The 20,840-nt window shown below is 35.9% G+C and overlaps 1 protein-coding gene across 2 annotated transcripts in view; it reads right to left on the minus strand.

Moving 5' to 3' along the window:
• LRRC28 (leucine rich repeat containing 28) overlaps positions 1-20,840 on the minus strand; it is an 83,094-nt gene that overhangs the window by 49,722 nt on the left and 12,532 nt on the right. For both annotated transcript variants that reach the window (XM_012732777.1, XM_004693096.2), the window contains exons 4-5: positions 11,449-11,486; positions 10,745-10,882 (exon numbers count right to left, since the gene is read on the minus strand). In XM_012732777.1, coding sequence (XP_012588231.1) covers positions 10,745-10,882; positions 11,449-11,486 — 176 coding nt within the window. The remainder of the gene's footprint in view (positions 1-10,744; positions 10,883-11,448; positions 11,487-20,840) is intronic.

Consider the following 20,840-nt stretch of genomic DNA (forward strand, 5'->3'; position numbering starts at 1 on the left):
TTATCCAATCCAGTATACCAAGGTAATTTTAAGTAACTATCTAAATAAAAATTTACATGCCACTATAAAATCAAGCTACTACTATATACTTAACTACAGTATAAAGTTACTTTACTACAATATTATATATTCTACAACTTTAGGTCTAAGAAACGATGCATGAACAGGTTCTAAATGTGAATTTGGGATTTGGTAGGCAATTTATTCAGGGGCCGTCCAGCAAACTGAGATGGCAGATAGTTAGATTTTACCCTCTGTCCATTTAGTTATAAATTTAGGTATCTTAACCACTCCAAACCTCACTGAGAAAACAGCTAATTACTGGCACACAAATTCTTTCTCTCTCCTCTCTGAAGGGGTGTAATGGGTTACACAGTTTAAAATCTTGTAAGCATCTTTGAAGCCCTGGGCTGGATTTTACTTACCACTTTTTTAGGCTCATGTCTTCCGGAACATATATGGCACTCTGAACTAACAAATACTATGCTGTTGTTAAGCAGACGAAACAGTAAGAAACAGTAAGTGTGCCAGGTCCTATAGACAGCCTCACAAGCTAGAGAAAGCCTCGGAATGAATACTGCTGGCCATACAGCTATAGGCAGGCAGCCTGGTGCACCAAAGGGATGCTGTGCCAGGGAGGAATTATTTTGATTTTTTTTTTTTTTAATAAGAGAAGTGCTAACTAGCTGTTTAACCAGCCGAGAAATGGAACCAGTGAATATCTGTCTCCCCAGGAAGGTAAACCACCTCCAAATTGCTGTCTATCCCAAATTAATAGCAGGTAAACAGCCTTGATTATTTGGGGGCAATGGACATAAGGCCCTTTGTGTTTGGGGATTCAAAAAGAGCTGCTCTTTTCTCCTAACTTGATCACTGAGAAGGCAGGCACAATTGGAAGAGATAACAACGAATCTAGGCTGGACACAGTGTTTCGGTGGCTGGAAACTGTACCCAGCGAAGACAAGTGTGGAGCCCCTGTGAGCAGCTTTGCCTCGCAGCTGGAGGCAGCACCTCTGAAGGGGCTGCACAGCCCATGCTGTCACCTGTCAGGCCAGGACAATGGCATCTCAGCAGCTGTGTAGTCAGGAAGAGTGGAGCCCCAGAAAGACCGGTTCTGGTTGTTCTATGTCCTCTACAGAAAGAAGACTGATCCATTTCAAATTATCAGTGAGTACAGAGATTTTATAACAATTTAGATGGCAACCAGACATATGTAAAAAGAGATAAATTTTATCTCAATGAAACAACAGGACTGATCTGGAGGAAAAAGAAATCTTAAGGACAAAATAATAAACTTAACATACTATAAGTCTGAGTTTTAGAAACAGCTCGTGCTAGTAATATGAAATACATATTTCTGGATTTGAGCATGCTTTTGTCCATTAAAGTACAACATAGATTGCTTTAATGTTTTCAATTTGGGCTAAAAAGCTTTCCTTTTTTGGTATGCAAAGCAGCTTTTCAGGGATAAAAGCATTTAAAAAAAACAGTCTGATTTATGTGCCAGATGCAAACAACATCTTTTCTGACTTCTGGTTACATCTCGTTTGTTTGTTACCACAACCTTCTCTTATGGGAGTTCTGAGAGTTCATAGCAAATCACAAAAGCATCAGGCTTCTCTCCACTATCAAGGGTTAGCTGGCTTCTCTGACTCTTCTCACACCCACTGACCTTTGTGGTCTTAACCAAGGATGAATCACAAAGTGTTTGGTAAGTAGCTCTGTGCTGATGTGTGTCTCCCCCCCCCCCCAAACCCTTTATTTGCAAGTGCACAGTATTTCTCTTCATAACAGACCATGCAGTTTTACTTAGTCAATTTAGCAAAAATCTTTGGAAGGAAATGAGTTTAAATGTATTTTGTAATAACTGTTATTAATTCTGATGCTGCAAGCAGGAGAAGGCAATGTACAATCGTGTCAGTGGTAGTAAGTTGTATGTATAAAAGAATGCAGACCAGTAATCAAATGAAAAACCAAAGAACATCTTCTATGACTTTCACTTTAGGCAGGACAGAGTGACTGACGCCAGGTTTGCCTCCCGGGAAAGGTTTTCAATGGAGAAGAATCACAGGGTTATGACCTTGAAATAAGGGAAAGGCAAAGGTGGGCCCTGTAATGGGCCTGGCTTTCTGCCAAAGAGTGCATTCTGGACAGGGATATGGAACCCAAGCAGTGTCCAGCTACCTCACAGTTTCAGAGAGCCAGTGGTCAGAACATGGAATGCTGAAGTTCCTAGAAAATGCAAGACAGGACATCAAAGAGTAAAAACTGAGAGGGTTTAATATATAATGAGAAAACACGAAAGTTAGTAAAGTTGAAGACAGAGCAATAGTTCGATAACTTGACCTTTACATCTGGATGGACAAAAAAGGTTCTCAAAGGAATAAAAACTCAGTGACCTGTGAAACAACATCAAACAATTTAACAAATGTCATGAGAGTTCCTGAAATTGAGGAAACAGGATAGAAAAAGATTAAAGAAAGAATGATAGAAAACTTCCCAATTTGGAAAACAAGAAAACTCTAAGCACGATAAATTTTAAAAATTCTACATAGTGACACAGCATTGATAAAGTGCTAGTATCCAAGGTAAAGAGAAAAATTTAATATAGCACAGAAACAGATACACAGAAACAGGATAAGGATGGTTCAAATTACAAGTGACTGACTGCTCATCAGGAACAACAGGCTAAGAAGAAAAAGGAAGTACATCTTTAGACATGCAAAAACAATCCTGTCAATGCAGAATTCTAAATCCAGATACAACATTCTTTAAAAATAGTTTTGCATCAAGAAAAAATGACAGTTCACTGCCAGCAGACCTGTGCTACAAGGAATACTAAAGGCTGAAGAGAAATGATAGCAGAGGGAAAAACATCTATAGAGAAGAATAGAAAGCACAGGAAATGGTAAATATATGGGTAAGTACAAAAACTATTTTTTTTTTTGATCTCTTGATTTCTTTTTAAAGACAAATGAATCACACAATAAGCATTTTCTAGGTTCTATGATACAGGGAGAAATAAAGTATGTTACAATAACATAAAGAAAGGCAGGGAAATGGAAGTATACTACTAGAAGATTCTTGTAACTTATTTTAAGTGACACAGTACTTTGCGTAAACTTAGTATGTTATAGAGTACATTGCAAAGCTTAAATAAAGCCAATTAGGGGGAAAAATAGTATTAAACAAGTTCAAGTAATCCAAAAGAAGGCAAAAAAAAAAAACAAAAACAAAAACAAAACCAGGACAGAACAAAAAGCAAACTGTAAAAGCAAACTGTAGCCATCAGTGTGTAGAAGGGGAATTTAATACTTACAGACCCTAGAAAGTCAAAGGAGATTACTCACATAGTAACAACGAAAAGATGCCAGTAAGCTACAAAATCAGTTTTCAAAACTTGTCAGAGACCAAGTCCAAGAAACCCATATCAACTGCAAAAATGTGATACGCCCAAGGTGAAGAGCGTCCCAGCTTCCATCACCCCTGAGTGAAATAGGGGCCCAGGATTCTTCCACAGACAAAGGGAAGCCAGTCTAATAGAGATGGGTTGTGCGGACTGGCACACTAAAACATAATCCAGAGGTGTGCTGACTCAGACAGAAACTACCTAACTGCCCTGCCTCCCCCAACACGCACACAGTAACTCTTCCTCACAATTCACTGCCCAAAATGGGGGCAATAAAGGAGAACTGAATTAATCTCCTTAATGTACTCTTAGCTTTGAGCCAAGGAAGACTAGGGAATGAGAAGAGGAAAGCCAAGAGAAATGTCGCAGAGGCAAGACTTGCCTTCATAGACTACAGGAAAGCCACAGTCACCTAAAGAGGATAATGAGGAAAGACAGGGCTAGAGAGTTCTCAAGATACAGAAAATCACTAGAGAGCAAAGAGAACTCATCTGGCAACTAGTCGGCAGAGCAGGGTGACACCACCTACAATTCAAAAAAGATTTGGAATAGCTTAACATGGAAGGGGGCCCTCCCTGGTGGCACACCAGGTTAAAGTGCAGCAATGTCAAGTGATCTGCAGCCGCTGCAGCATGTGTTCGATTCCTGGCCAGCAAGGTGACTCACATGGTGCAGCAGACCTCTCCTGACCTGCCCACTGCTCCCCTAAGCAGTGTACTTTGTCAATCTGCCTGCTCTGCTTCCTACTCTGTCTCTGGCGAATCCTCTCATTCCTCACACCCCTGGCCTGTACCCCAGTTCTTATATGCATAAATAAATCTTAAAAAATACATGAGAAGGCACTCAAAACCATTAGTCAAGAGGGAAAGGAAAATTAAATTAAATGACAATTAAAATAACACTACAATACAATGTCATGCCTATTAGGATGGCTAAAACAAAGCACAAAATAGACAACACCAAATACTGGCAAAGATTCGGGATAACTAGCACACTCATATATTGCCAGAAGTGCAAAATGGTATATGCACTTTGAAAACTGCTGGGCAATTTCTTAGAAAGTTAATTATAAACCTACCCTACAAACTAAGATTTGCACTATTAGGTAGTTAGCCAAGAGAAATGAAAATATATATCCAAAACAATCACAAATGCTTAACTTTACTCATAATATCCACTAAAGAAAAAATTCCATACATCCATCAAGAGGAAAAATATACCATATATAGCCACATTCTCTCAATGGATTATTACTCTGTATTCTAAAGACAATCTACTGATACAGTCAACAGAATGGATGCACTGCAAAGTCACTATTTTGAGACAAAGAAGCCTGACAAGGAGCATACTATGTGGTTCCATTTATAGTATGTTCAAAAACAGATGAAATTAACCTATGAAAACAGAAATCATAAGCATGTTTACCAGTGGCACACAGATTGTGGAGGCATGAGACAACTTCTGGGGTAATGGAACAGCTCTGTACCTGAAGGTACAGGTTTCTTTTGTATATATATTTGTCAATACTCATACATTTGCATACATAATATGAAAAACTATGTATTTCAATATATGTAAATTTTACTTCAATTTAGTAAAACTAAGAGTAGAGGAAAATGTGAACAAAAGTTAAAGAAAAATGTGAGAGGCAATGACTGTGTAGCTGTTAAAGTGTAGGGTAAATGGGGCTTATTATTCTACTTTATCTACTTTTGTGTTTAAATTTTTCCATAATAAAGTTTTTTTTAAATACAGAAAGACAACTGAAATAATAACATAGTGTATTATGAAACTTGCAAGTGTCTTAGCATCCACTCACAAAAAGGTATCTAAGGAAGGTGAAGAATATTTCATTTAGTTTGACTGTGGTAACTGTTTCAATGTATTCTATGTCAAAACATCACATTGTCAACTTTAAATATAAATAATTTTACTTGTGAAAAGTAAAGATAAGGAAAAAATATAATCTTAACATGTTCTTTTCTAACTCCAATTTTATTTACTTTTAAGTTGTATTGCTTTTTACTGATTTGTAGGGTTTGGTCTGGTTTTGTTTGTTTCTTTTGTTTCTTTAAATCCCACATGAGTGAAATCCTCTAGTATCTTTCTCCTTCTGACTTGTTTAGTATTATCTATATCAGTTCTATCCTGTCACAAATGTCAACATTTTCAACTTTTTTTGAATAGTTGAGTAGTATTCCTTCTTATATGTGTACTGAATCTTTTTTAATACTCATCCGTCACTGGGCATGTAGGATGTTTCCAAAATTTGGCTATCATACTGCAGGAATGAAGGGGGAGGGCAGATATTCAGTAGAGCTAGTGTTTTTGTATTCTTGGGCTAGATATCAAGGAATGGAGTTGCTGGATTATATATTAGATATATTTTAATATTTTTAGAAACCTCCATACTCTCTTATACACAGTATGGACTAATTCATATTTCGACCAACAGTGTATGAGGGTTTCTTTTCTCCACACGCTTGCCAAGTCTATTGTTTCTGTTTTTTTGATGTGGGCTGTTCTGTGTGTGTATGAGGTGTGTGTCTCACTGTGGTTTTGATTTGCATTTCCCTGATAAGTGCTGATGAACATTTTTTTCATGTGCCTGTTGGCCAATTGTATTTCTTCTTTGGAAAAAATATCTATGTAGATATTCTCCCCATTTTGTGGTTTGGGTTGTATTCTCGTTCAAGGTTCTTTGAGGACCCTGAATATTAGTCCCTTGTCCATATATTTGCTCATATATATAACTTACATATGTTAGGCAAATATTTTCTCCCAATTCGGTAGGATGTCCTTGTTTTAATGATACTTTGTGTGGAAGACTTTTAGTCTGATATAGCCTTGTTTACTTTTGGTTTTGTTTCCTTGATGTAACAGTTAAGTCTCAAAAATAGTCACTAAAGCCAATGTGATGAAATGTTTTGCCTATGCTTTCTTCTACATATTTTTTGGTTTTGGGTATTTTCTTCATTTTGAATTATTTTTTCTATATGGTGTGAGATAATGATCTAGTTTCATTCTTTTATATGCCACTGTTTAGTTTCCCCAACACCATTTGTTGGAGAGCCTTTCCTTTCTCCATTGTCCACGCTTGGCTCCAACAGTGTAAATTAACTGTCAACATAAGTGTAGGTTTCCTTGTGGACTCTCAGTTCTAGTCCATTAATATGTGTCTAATACTGTGTTGTTTTTCTTATATAGGTTTGGAGTATAGTTTAAATATGACTTCGATAATTTTTTTTTAAGATTTATTTATTTGTGCATACAGAACTAGGGTACAGTCCAGAGGCTCAGGGGCAGGAGAGGTTTCACCAGAGACAGAGTGGGGAGCAGAACAGGCAGATCAATGAAGGACACTGCTGAGGGGGGCAGCGGCAGGCCAGGAGAGGTCTGCCATTCCATGTGGTCACCTCCGGGACAGGCAGGAATCGAACTCATGCAGAAGTGGCTTTTAGCTTCTTAGTGTGGTACTTTAACCCGCTGCGCCACCAGGAAGGGCCAACTTCGATAATTTTAAGTAGAAAATTTTGGAGGGTGATGATTATTAAATTAGACTTCTCTTTCAGGCCAGGGTCTATGACCCAGATCAGGAAGATTTTCAAGGCAGGTGTACCAAGCACCTCTCTTCAGTCAATATATATATGATGTCTGCTGGAATTTGGTAGAAAGAGCTCCCACTATTCTCTGGTCAATTCTCCACAGCCAGTATCTATATGACCGTGGCTATGATCTTTTATGAATATACTAAGGTTTGCTACTCTGTGCAGCATGCCAGAAGCACCAGGAGATTAATATAGCCAAGAAGCTCTCATCATCCAATAATTTTGGGAGGTTGATGTTTAAATGCTTTATTTTTATCAGCACTTGAATGGAATAATTCTGAGAGATGTGTATTTCATCAATTTTCAGTGCCTCCACAGGATTAAGTTCCAGTTGGGCACGATAGTGGCTGCTGTAGGGGGTTAGAGCATGCCACCTCAAAAGATGCCTCTCTGGCATATTATTTTGGGCTAAAGGCATTTAAGAATGGCAAATGCAAGAAGGGTCACTATCACCTTCTTTATTTCCCCCTGAAGCAGGTGATAACTACTACCATGTGAAAGGAGTCTTCTCTGTACCAGCAGAAAAGCATTCTTATCACTAGAGATTGTAAAAAGGAAAAGCACAGGTAAACTGATCTACTACCAAGCATGTTATTGCTAATCCTGGATTTCCCACTAGCAATAGCAATTTTAAAGTACAACAGCTACATAAATAGGAGAGTTCAATATACAATTAATCCCAGAGCCCAGACTTGCTATTTTAAACCTTTAGGGCACCTATGTTACATGGAACTCCTGGACAATCTATACAAGTCAACCAGAACAAGCTTAAGCACAATACAAAAGGCTTTGGGCCTTAAGAACAAACCAGTGATTGGAACAGAAAAGAGACTTAGAAAGTCTTGCCTTCACGTTCTCTGTGTATCTGCTTCATCTATTTATCTTTATCTGTTTCCCTTTCTATATGTTTACTACTAGCATCTTACAAGATTACATCATATTGTGCCAAGAGAACGAAAGAGAGCTGATTTTGTCTGCTTATTTTGCTCTCTTTTCTTCACTGCTATCAACCTGTTTGAAAATTGATCCTGTTTGGATCAGGTACCTTTCATGGCTAATCAATTATGGAGAGAAAGCAATGTAACATGGAAGAAAATATGTAGTGAGTTCTCTAAAATCCAACAGAATGGAAGGAGGGATACTGCCAGACAGCAGGTATTGACAAACAACCAAAATGACTCAATTCAGAAGTCATGCATCTGTTTGAGAAACAGATGAAAATACTAGACCTTCTTCATAGCAATATGTACACATTCACAAACAATGAACTGTATTTGTGATCACAGCTTTCATGAACATGAGTTGTTCGTGAAATTCCTATAAACCACGCTTAGATTCTAATTTTCAACCTTGTTATATTCATCTAGGTTTTTCAATATATCAAATACCACTCTAATTTTTTGAAATTTTAAATACTGAGTAAGAAATTATACTCAAAGTCAAGTCAATATGACATAGAAGGAGCATGGACTAAGTTGAAAGGACTATCAATCAGATATCAACTGTCTGTCATCAAATGGTGATAACACGGCAGACCCCCACATTTTTTTAATTACAGTTGAAATAGCTTTCCATAGTATGTTCTAGGTATGATCAAACATTTGAGGCATATGTCACCCATTTAAATCATGACAGGAAACAATGTATAAAGTGAATCAAATTTTTAGTAGTTCACTGCTACTCATGATGGTCTAGAAAAAAAGTACATATAGTGCAATAAAAAGTTTTTTACAGATTTTACTGCATATAATTTTGCTTAAAGCAAGCAAAAGCAATCAAACTCTGACAATGAAAACAAGGAGAATAAAATCAAAAGTAAATGCCTCAAACCTATTATGCAACAGGTGAGCGATAAATAAAAAAGAGCCCTACATCCTTTGCTAGTTGTTAAGAAGCAGTCAATGACACCAGCAGTACATCCTAACCTCTGAGAGCATATAATGGAAGGAAATGGCTACATTCTACCACAAATGTTCTTAAATCACAGGAAAAGAGAGACTGCCAGAATACAAAGAATAATGGTTTAACAAAGAACTGTATTTCTCAAATGTTCCTTAAACATATATAAAAAGGGGCTTGCAAATAAAGTATTATTTCCTTGCATCTGATTATACAATATATCTTGTATATGAAAATGCAGAGGATTATCTTTACTGATCATGTGTTGTATACAATATTCAAAAGAGAATCTAATTTCCTGAGTATTTGAATATATAAAACCGATGAAAGCTAAAAGATGAAACACCATTGAGCACCTGATTAAATAAACAAACTCCAAAGGAAAGGTTCCTACATGATGCTCAAAATGTTTATATAAACTAAAGTAGGAAAAAAATACAACACTCATATATGAGATTAAAAGTAAGAGTAATTGTCTAAGAGTAATTTCTGTACTAGTACCATTTTTATAAACAATATTAAACCTAAATTTAAGACCAACACATAAAGTCCAAGACTAACCAGCTATTACATTTTCATTTAGAAATTTCTGTACTTAAATAGTTTCAAGAAAGTATTTTTAAAATCACAAAGAAATTGATCTTTCATTCACGGATTTAACATGAATAGTTTTCAATATTCTCATGAGGCCCCAGAGTTCCATGATAGATAGTAATCTGTAATTTTAGTTGAGTCACACATTTTACTTGGATACACTGAAAGACAGTTAGTTGTGAAAGAGTTACTATAACTCATCCCAGTTCCCATGACAACTGTATTTTTCTCTGCCCATTCTTGAATAACTTTCATGTAATATATTAAGCACAAGTTTAAAAATGTTTTTCAGGGCCTCTCTGGTGGTACAGGGGTTAAAATCTTAGCACTATCAAAGATCACTGGCCACTGCAACATGAGTTCAAGCCATGGCTAGGGAGCTGACCCACATGGCACAGCAGACCTCTCCTGCCTTGCCCACTGCTCCCCTCAGCTGTGTATTTCAGTAGATCTGCCTGTTCTGCTCCCCACTCTGTCTCTGGTGAATCCTTTCACCCCCCCACTGCTACCCCACACCCCCAACACACACACCACTAACTTAAACCCCAGTTCTTATATAAATAAATCTTTAAAAAAAATTTTTCAATATTCTTCTTTTTTCTGTGGGAAATGACATGACAGCGGAGTCTGCAAATATGTGTGTTCACGAAGGTCAGTCTCTGGATGCTCCTAATTAGACAGTCAGTGTATTTAAAGGTAGCTCAGTAGGATGCAGGGGTGTGGGACTGTTCAGTTTTTTCATCATCTGACATGATGGTCAGCAGGTGGAACTGGCAATTCTAGGACTCAAATTCTGCTACTAACTTCTAGTATGACTTTTTATTAAATCAAAGTCAGTGCATATCAATTACCTCACTAGAGAATGAGAGAAAATGTTGCCTCTGAACACTAAAACTATTATATAAAACTCATCTAAATTCTCTTGCATTAAATTGCATTAAAACAGTAAGTATTTACACAAATATATCACCAGGACCAAGATTTGAACAGGCACTGGAAACAATGTATTATGGTAGTAGTTGCAGTCCCCAAACATAAATACCACCTTCTTAGTTTATACCACCTTCTTAATAGAATCAGGGAAAAAACTTTGTCATGTTTCACCCATATTTCTTAGTTTCATCCTCAAACAGTCGAATGTTTACAAATACTTCCAAAGCCCACTGCTTAGACACAGAACAAAATATGACTGGTAACAAACAAGGAACAACTGTGTGCTACAGTCTGTGATTACCTGGAGGTAGGAATTGCAGTTGGTTGTTAGCTAACCGAAGATGACGTAAAGCTCTGAGACGACCGATTTCTGGGCAGACAATTTCTAAGGCATTGTCACTGAGATCTAAACACTGGAGTTTTACAAGGGACCCAATGGCTTCAAAGAAAAAAGAAGAGTGGAGCAAAATTAATTTGACACAAGTGTTATATAAAATCTTTAATGCAGCTACTCCAAGTTAAAATAATGTGAGTACTTAATATCCCTAGTTCAGTTGCCCACAAAATAGTAAAAACAAAAAATAACTTATGAAAGTGATAAGACTTCTACCCTGAATTGTAACATATAACCTTAAAAAGAGAACAAGGTGACTAAAAGCACAAATAAAATTTTTTAATGTAAAAAATAAATAATTCATGAAATGATATGTACAAGGGCTTTTTTAACCAAAATTCTTAATATTATTTATTAAATTCAGAATTCATCACTTTATTATCTAGTAATACTTAACCTAGTATAAGCATTTTAGACTTATTTAATCACACCTGTTAAATGGATTTAGCAATTGAGATGGGGGAGACTTTGAAACTAATAAAGATGAATGTTTTATAATTAAAATTTTCTAATACACCAAGTAAAATAGGGTTAAAGAGACAATCTGTTCGGCAGTTATAAAGCAAAGCTTAAACTATACTACATCTTGATGAAACTGGAAGTGTACTTACCTTCTGGAACCACAACTATGTTATTTGAATGAAGGTACCTGGGGGAAAAAAAGGAGCTGTCAACACTTAGTACTTTTGCTAGATAATCAGTTTGTAAAATGCTCACTTAGAAATTTGCCAAATATAGATCAAACTGCCTTTCAAAGTCTATTCTAAAAGCATCAACATAAAATACATGGTCATCACAGCTAACAAACAATATAATATGCTATGCTAGAATTATAAGTATTAAAACTACTGATTCACATTTACTATTTAAAATAAAGGTATGTATAACAGAGAAATCTGGATTATCTACTAATACTCTATTACCTAATTTTAGCTTTGTGATTTGTACACTTTAAGGATATTTTTGTTTGTAGAACCTGAGTTTTTTTTCAACCTCATAAAATAAACCTTAGCTTCTCTAGTTCACTGAAATTAAATATACATCATTACATTATCTCTAGAAATGCTCAACTGTCAAAGTACAGTACTGATTTCACAGCAAAAGGAATTCTGTAAACAAGAAGTCAAATTCTTTCCTTGAAAAAAAAAAGTTTCTAGCTGACAAGCCCAGGCGACCCTAAATAAATAACACTTTTCAAATCAAAGCATCTTGAGCACACTCTGGTGGACACTTAGGGAAGCAGCAGCAGCCAACTATTCAAAGCAAAGCCAACAGTGACCACTGGAGATCTCAGAGAAACAATTTTTTAAATGAATTCGTATCACTCATTTTGAGACAAAAGGGTTAGCTTTTGATAAGCTATTTTCAAACCCATTGTTTTAAACCTCATAAATCAATCTTCATAAAACATTTCATAATATAATTTTGAAATTCTGTTATTATCAAATGTTAAAATGTCATTGACACAGTTAAAAAATTAGTAAATTTAATAAGATTATTCAGTACTAGCTTAAACCCATTTTATATCCAGTATTAACATGCTGGACCTAATGCATTTAAATAATTAGGCTATATTTTCTTTCTTGCCTTGTGTATATGAAATGATTCCATATTTTTTAAATCAATACTCTTTAAACATTAATTATAGGAGGAATACCTAAATACTTTATGAAGTGACTAAAAATTCTTTGTGCCAAAAGATGAAATGTAAATGTTAAGCACACACACAAATATATATTTGCATTTGTTACACAAAAGCCAGAGCACCCAGAGACCAAATTAAACTGCTGTTTTAAAATGCCATGAAATAAATGCCTTAGCTCAAATTTTGTCTTTTAAAAAGGAATTTAAAATGTCCAAATTAAAATATGAACTAAACTACTATTATAATTGAAATCAAAAAGTATAATTCTAACACATGGAATGCACCTGTGTTACAATGCAGACCCAGCACAGTCCCATAGACTATCCCTAACCGACTACACATTACTACTGTCCATCTTCTCACTGGGTGCCTAAGTTCATACCCAGCAGCAAGTGAAACATTATCTCAATTCCTAAGTTATTCTGATGTGCAACCCAAGAAGTACCATCAAAATTATCACTGGTGGAAGAGACCCAGAAATGCCTGTTCCTTAATAATTATTTGACAGGGGTGGGGTGGGGTGGAGGGGGGTTGGGAGGGATAAATGACTTAACCTCCCACTCTCCTAATCTATAGAAGCAGATGATGATAGAACCAACCAGGACACTGGGAACTTACAAAGACTAAGTGCCTCAATAAAGGTAAAGTTCTTAGAACAGAGTCCCATGAATGCTACTGTTTTTAATTATTCTTAGCATGGGCATTGGTATTCAGAAGTTTAGCAATTTTAAGTCATTTTTCTTTACTTAATTCTTGTACTTTCAGAATAACTGAAGTGTTGGTGTCTTAATGTAACTACTTTTCATCATGTTCTTCTACTCAAATAGTGCAGAAAATCAGACCCTACTGGTAGAAATGCAAGAAAGCATGACCACATTTGGAAAATGGTTGGGCGTTTTTTAAAATACAATTAAGTATGGACATTTACTTAATAGTAATACACCAAAGTGAGCATCCTACTTTTGACAAATGTACCATGAAATTTTAAGATGTTGACAACAGGATAAACTGGGTGAGAGGTTTATTATTAATTCTTTGTATGTATCTTTACAACTATTTTGTAAATATAAAACTGTTCTAAAATAAAATGGTTATTAACATTCTCTCAAGAAATAAAAGGGACAGGACTTTTATTTGCTGAAAGGATAGATTAACAGGGAGTGCATTTACACTAAGCAGTTATAAACAACAAGAAAACTGGATTGAATACATAAACCAATTACTTTCAGATACTGACAAAAGCAACTCAAAAAAACCGTTCTCGGAAAGAAAGAAAACACATGAGAGGAACAAGGCAACCTTCCTAGCTTTCCGTCTGGAGGTAAACTGTGAGTTGTGGAATAGGATCCAAAACAAAGTAGGGAGGTTGGACTGAGTTACAGAGAAACACATCAGAGTTTAGGGGAGCTGAGGTGGCTAGATGTTGTTAAGGCAGTATTCTGGAGGAGACAGTGCTACCCAAAAATATTTTTAAAATAAACAACCAAAACTTTAAATAATGGGTTCATTGACTCCTGAGTTCTAAAATGCATTCAAGGCAAACAGCAACTGAAAACAATCAATTGGCTAAATGGTCTCCAGAGTTCATCCAGGGCTAAAGGGCATGAGTTCTGAGCAACAAGTGTATCAAGTTCTTGTTGATTACAAGGAACATTCAAGAAAGATTCTAGAATGGCTGTGCCTTAGTAATAAGGCTAAAATATCCCTAAAATAGAGGTTAGTCAAGGATCAAGCTGCATATAACCACAGCCAGAAAAAGGCACAATAAAAAAGAAGACAGCAAAATCTAGCTACTCAGCATTAGAATGTATGAGGCCCAGCACACAACAAAAGGTATTACACATACCAAGAACAAGGAAAATGTGACCAACAGCTACAACAGATAGCAATCAATACAAACCATTTAGATGAGAGATGATGGATTTAGCAGAGGACATTACCATTTAGATGAGAGATGATGGATTTAGCAGAGGACATTAAAACAACTGCAGTATAATTATGGGTATTTAAATAAAAACATGAACCTTGTGAGAGATATGTTAAGATACAAAAGAACCAAACAACATCTAGAGATCAAAATACAACAAGCAAAGTGAAAACTTCACTGGGTGGAATTGCAGCAGATCAAACACTTAAAAAGAAAATCTTATTGAGTCTGGAGACAAAGAAATATAATTTTTCCAAATTGAAGCACATTTTAAAAAATGAAAAAGCTGAACTGAATGTCAGTAACTATGGGACAGTATGACAGAAATATGGACACAGAGACAAATACCTAAGGAAATTATGTAAGTTTTCCTAAGGTTGATGAAAACTATAAAGACAAAATCCAAAAAACTACATGTCAAGATGGAGAAAAAGGGGAACCTTACAAAGCACATTACAATCAAGTCCCTGAAATCTAGTGGGGAAAAAAAAGAAATTCTTTAAAACAGCCCATGAGAAAGGGGCATACTATGTTCAAGAGGAAGAAATACATGAATGACAGCAGACATCTCTTCAGAAACTACAAAGCTGGTAGGCAATGGACATCATGGAAGTGCCAAAAGGGAAAACAAAACAAAACAAAACCTGGTAAGCAAATTCTAATCCAAAAAGACGGGGAGAAAAAAAAATCTTTCTAAACTATGGAGATGAATGTTAGACAAAAACCATACAAGTTTAAGAGAAAAAATTGACAGGAGAAAATCCTTCTCTGGGCCTAGAGCTAGACAGAGATATTGTGTCTTGACACACACAAAAAATACATAAAACTGATAAACTTGACCTCATCAAAATATAAAACTTTTTCTCTGAAAAAGAACATAGAGAGGATAAAAAATAACCTATCCACTGGGAAAAAAATACATTTGTAGCAACATATACAGGAACTAATTACTATAGTATATGAAGAAGTCTTAAAACTCATGACAAAAAAATCCAAAATGAGATACACATGAATAAATATTTCACTTAAGAACAGATACAGATGACAAATAAGTGCTGTTCAGAATATCATCAGTCAGGAGAGAAATACAAATTAAAACTACACAAATGACAAAATTAAAAATGACACCACCAAATGCTACCAAGAAAAGGAGAAATGTGAAGAATGATACATTGCTGGGGGAGAATATAAAATGCTATAGTCAACCTAAAAAATTAATGGACTGTTTCTTACAAAACTACAGATTTAAAGCAAAACTGGAGTAAAAACCTCCAAAAGTTCTTTTCCAATAAAACCAACAAAAATAGAAACAAAAATTGCCAGAAGCTGTATGTATAAAACTCAGGAAATGAACCAACGCCTCACAGCAATACAGGAAGGGTTTAATTAGGGAAAAGGTAAAAATCTCAGTACAATAATGAGTTGTGAACTTGGGCATAGGTTCTACACCTAGGCCTTGTTCTCTAGTTCTGCGTCTGACCCTGGAAAACCAAAAGCTCACAAGCAAAGTGAAAATCAGCAACCTGGCTAGCACCTGAAGAGGCAGAACCAGGTTGGAGCTCAGTCCCAAGGAACGCCACTACTGAGTTATGTCGTGGTTCACTGAAAGGCCCCATCTGCAATTCATTTTATGTGGCCAAAAGCCTGTCCAATACAAAAATCTTTTCCCCATCTGAAACAAATTATAGGCAATTGCTTAACTTCACAACGACCTGAGGCAGTACAAACAGCTACAACAAACACCAGACAATTAAAAATCTTAAAACAGAAAATTGGAGATGTCAAGAGGACCTGTGAAAAACTCTGGTATATTTCTGAATTATCTGGGATATCATCCCCAGGGCTATGTTAATGCTCAGTTAAGACATAAACACCCTCTCTATTCAACCTAAAGCTCTACAAAAGACCAGAGCAAAGCTGTCACCTGCCTTGCTCAGGGGTGAGGGCACACCACCTGCCACCTACAGGGCCTCTCTCAACACTGAGACTCTGGGTTCAGGTAGTGCGGGAAAGCTTGGCCTAGTCACCACTGAACACTTAGATAACTGAGCAAACAGTTTGGAAAGTAATCTTTAAAAAAGAATTTTAAAAAAGAAAAGAACTCTTCTACCTCATTCTATAAGGCCATTATTATACTAATAATAAAATCAGACAAAAACTTTTTAAGAAAGTCTACAGACCAACATCTTTTATGAATATAGATGTGAAATTTCTTAAGAAAATATTAGCAAACCGAATTCAGCAACATATAAAAAGGATTATAAACAATGACCAAATGGGATTTACTTCCAGGTTTGTAAGGCTGGCTTAACATGCAAACATCAATCAATGTAATATGCCATGTTAGTAGAATAAAGGACAAAACCTGCATGGTCATCCCAACAGATAATGAAAAAGTCACTTGACATGATAAAAAACCCTTTTATGCTGAACACAAAACAAAAAGAAGAGAATTTCTTCAATTACATACAGGATACCTATGAACAATCCACAGCTCACAACATCTGACAAAAAGACTGCAAGTTTTCTCCCTAAGATCAAGAACAACACAAAGATGTTTGGTCTCACCACTTCTATTCAGTGTCCTGTCATAGTCGTGGCAGTAAAACACAAAAAAGGAAATAAAATGCATATATATTGAAAAGGAAGAAACAAAACTTTTTAAAATTGGCAGATGACATGATTCTATACCAGAAAATCCTAAGGAATCAACCCATATTAACATTAATAAATTAATTCAGCCAGGTTGAAGGAAGTAAGATCAACACACAAAAATGAGTTCTGTTTTTTTAATACTGTGTAATGGACAATTCTGAAGTTGAAATTTAAAAATAAATAAATGTATGTACAACTGCATCAAAAAGAATACTTAGGAAACATTAAAGGAGACTCGAGATTTTTACACTTTTAGCGTCAAAAAAATTGCCTGAAAAAAATGGAAAGTCATCCCATATTTGTGGATCGGAAAATATAACATAGCTAAATGTTATATGTAGGCAATAGCCTACAAAGGGACCCAAAGATTCAATGCAACTGCTATCAACAATCACAACTGCTTTTTTAAAATTTTTTGGCATAAACTGACAATCAGATCTTAAAATTCACAAGGAAACACAGGTGAGTTAAAATAGCTAAAATAGTTTTTAAAAAGGTAAGAATGATGTTGGAGGACTCATGTGTCTCAATTTCAAAATTACAATAATCAAGTTTGTGTGGTACTGGCTAATGGGCAGAATGGAGAATCTAGGAATACACCCATGTGTTTATGGCAACTGATTTTTGACAAAACAGCTAAAAAAATTCAATGGGGGAAGAGTAGTTTTTTTAAACAAATGATCTAAGGTAACTGCATATTCAAATATAAAAAGAGAAGACCTCTGTATCATCTGACATGCAAAGATCAATTCAAAATGGATCAAAGACATAAATGTAAGTAAGAGCTAAAATTATACCACTCAAGAAGCAAGAGTAAATCTTTGTGACACTATATTGGAAAGTATCTTTGATATAACACCAAAACATTGGCAAAATAAAGAAGTTTTAACCTTTAAATAAAAATAGCAGAAATAAGTCACAAAATGGGAGAAGATATTTGCAAATCACATTTCTGATGAGAATCTAGTATCAAATATATAAAGAACTTTTATGATTCAACAATAAAAACAGATGATTAAAATGGACAGTAGATTTGAATGAACAGTTTTCCAAAGAAAAATACACAAATGGTTAATAAACACATGAAAAGACATAATCAATCATTGGGAGAAAAAAATTAAAACTATGTGATGCCACGTCACACCTACTAGGGGAACTACAACCCAAAGGACAGAAAAACAACAAGTTTTAATGAAAGATGTAGGAAAGTCAAAGCCTCACATATCACTGGTAGGACTGTAAAATGATGCAGCCCTTCAGGGAACCAGCCGGCAGATCCTCAAATAGTTAAAACAGTTACTACTGCATTGCCTGGCACAGGTAGAAACCCCAGAAAACTGAAAATACACATTCATACAGACACTTCTACATAAAAGTTCACAGTTGCATAATTTCCCATAGCCAAACTATGTAAACAGTCCAAATATCCATCAACTGAAGGTGGACAATCAAAACGTGGTACAGTCATAACAAATAGTGAGGACTTCTTCTCCAGCCGTAAAAATGAGCAAATTCTAAAAGAGGATATGACACAGATGAGTCAAACACATGCCATGGTTTAAGCAATCAGACACAACCAGTCAACTATTACATGACCCATTTCTTTGAAATGTCCAGGGCAGGCATATCCATAGAAAAGGTAGATTACTGGCCACCAGGGAGTTATAAAAGATTGGGGGTAGGGAAAAGTGAGAATAGATTTCTTTTGAAGTAATAACAATGTTCTGGAATGAAAAAGTGGTAATAGTTTTCAAACTTGTGAATATAGTGAAAAAAAAAAAAAAACCCACCAAGTCCTATGTTTTTAAAAGGATAAATTTATGGTTTATGAATTACATCACCACAAAAAAAAAGAAATATACGCAGTTTCATATGACAGCAGTTATAGTCATAGGCACTGACTTCAGAGAAATGAATCTCTGAAAACTCACCAAACACTGTACACAAATATTCACTGCAGATTTATTCGTAACAGCTAAGCAGTGGAAATGATCAGTATGTTCTTCAGCAGGTAAGTGGCCAAGCAAATCCCCTGGCATCCATGCCATGAAATGTAACTGAGCAATAAAAAGGAACCAACTACTGATTCATGCAACAAACCTGTATCAATCGTTGGAGAATTATGCTGAATGAGAAAACTGCGGCCTTTGTGCATTTTTATTACCAGCCAGAGGATCAGGTCAGAGGAGTTTATAAAGTTCTACTGGAAGTGGGACTTGCAATCTTTTATTCTAGGCTATGTCTTTATGATTCAAATGAGTTCCTTAAAATCAACATTAGTTGGTTCTTTGATTTTTGACCAATCTGACAATTTAGGTCATTTAACAGGAGTGTTTAAGACATTCATATTTAATGTGATTATTGATATGATTGAATTTAAGTCCACCACTTACAATTTGTTTTCGCAGATCTGTTATTTTCCTCTTCTTTTAAGATATTGTAGTATTTGGAATTTCATTTTACTACCACTTAACATATTAGCTCTATGTTAATAATGTGGCAAAATTATGCATCTGGAACTTACAATATACCTTTACATATCATACAACTTAGCATATAATATAGGAAATTTAAATCAATACTTTTAGTTCCTCCCTTCCATCATTTGAACTACTGTTATTATGTTTTACATGTGTATGTGTCTGCATATGTATGTGTTATCTACCATAAATATAAGTGTGTGTGTGTTATAATCAAGTTAGGAGATAAAAGACATGCCCTTAATTTAAACAGGGACTATAAAGATAGAGTATTAACTATTAAAATGTTATTTCTGACTAAAGGAGATTAAGAGGACTCTAATGCAATCAGAATTAGTAAGTACAAAGACCCAGCTACTACCACTAGCTGAGGGAAAGCAAACAACAAAAGAACTAAAGACTCAGGAGAGGCCCAACCTTATGCTGAGAGTTAGCCGTCTTCGAAGGCATAGCTGCCACAACCACACAGGGCTTGCCGGTGGTGAAGAAACTCGCCAGATGGTCTAAGCCAGAAATGATCTGTCATGGCTGCTGAAGAGGAATCTGGGGCTGGTCTGTAGACCCAGTGACTGGCAGGGAGGCAGCTGAGAGTGTGCAGGGCTACTGCAGAAATGGGAATGGTGGTAAGACAGTGGCCTGGAGCCATCTGAAGCTAGTCTGTGGAACCACTGTAGCATGGAGAACATGTGGCCCAAGGGTGCAGTCAGGGCCGTCACAAGTGACCTCTCTGTGGAGAGTTCATAGTTTGAGCGTGTGACGTGCAGCCGTCCCAGCCATGCTAAGGTGAGTCTTGATTGCTGCACTAAGTTAAAATTGAAGAGCACTGCACCCAAGCGTAATTGCCTTCCACCATCATCTTTCAAAGTCACTCCAGTCTCCATTCTGACAACCAGCTGGTAAAGACACACTGACAGGGTCTAGTCCCCGAAGAGCATGGGAGGTAGATTTGGAGCTGTGAGAACAAACTGGCAACTTATAATAAGGCCCACAGAATATGTACCATATAATAAGGTACATAGAATATGTACATGGGTGTTTACTGTACTAAGCTTTCCACTTTTCTGCTGTTTTGAACATTTTCAAAATAACAGGAGGGGGACAAAGGAAATGACAGAGACACCCAATTTGAAGTTGGAGATGTAAAGCTAGCTTTCTTTCCTTTACCTCCTGAAAAACATGCTAAATAACAAAAAAAAAAAAAAAAAAAAAAAAAAAAAAAAAAAAACCGAAGAAATAACAGTGAAAACTCCTCAACAAAGAAGAGAGGCAGCTGGAAAGAAAGGAAACTGACAGCTG

Source organism: Condylura cristata, unplaced genomic scaffold (genome assembly GCF_000260355.1).
Source record: "Condylura cristata isolate star-nosed mole 26May11 unplaced genomic scaffold, ConCri1.0 scaffold00035, whole genome shotgun sequence".
Classification (NCBI taxonomy): Eukaryota; Metazoa; Chordata; class Mammalia; order Eulipotyphla; family Talpidae; genus Condylura; species Condylura cristata.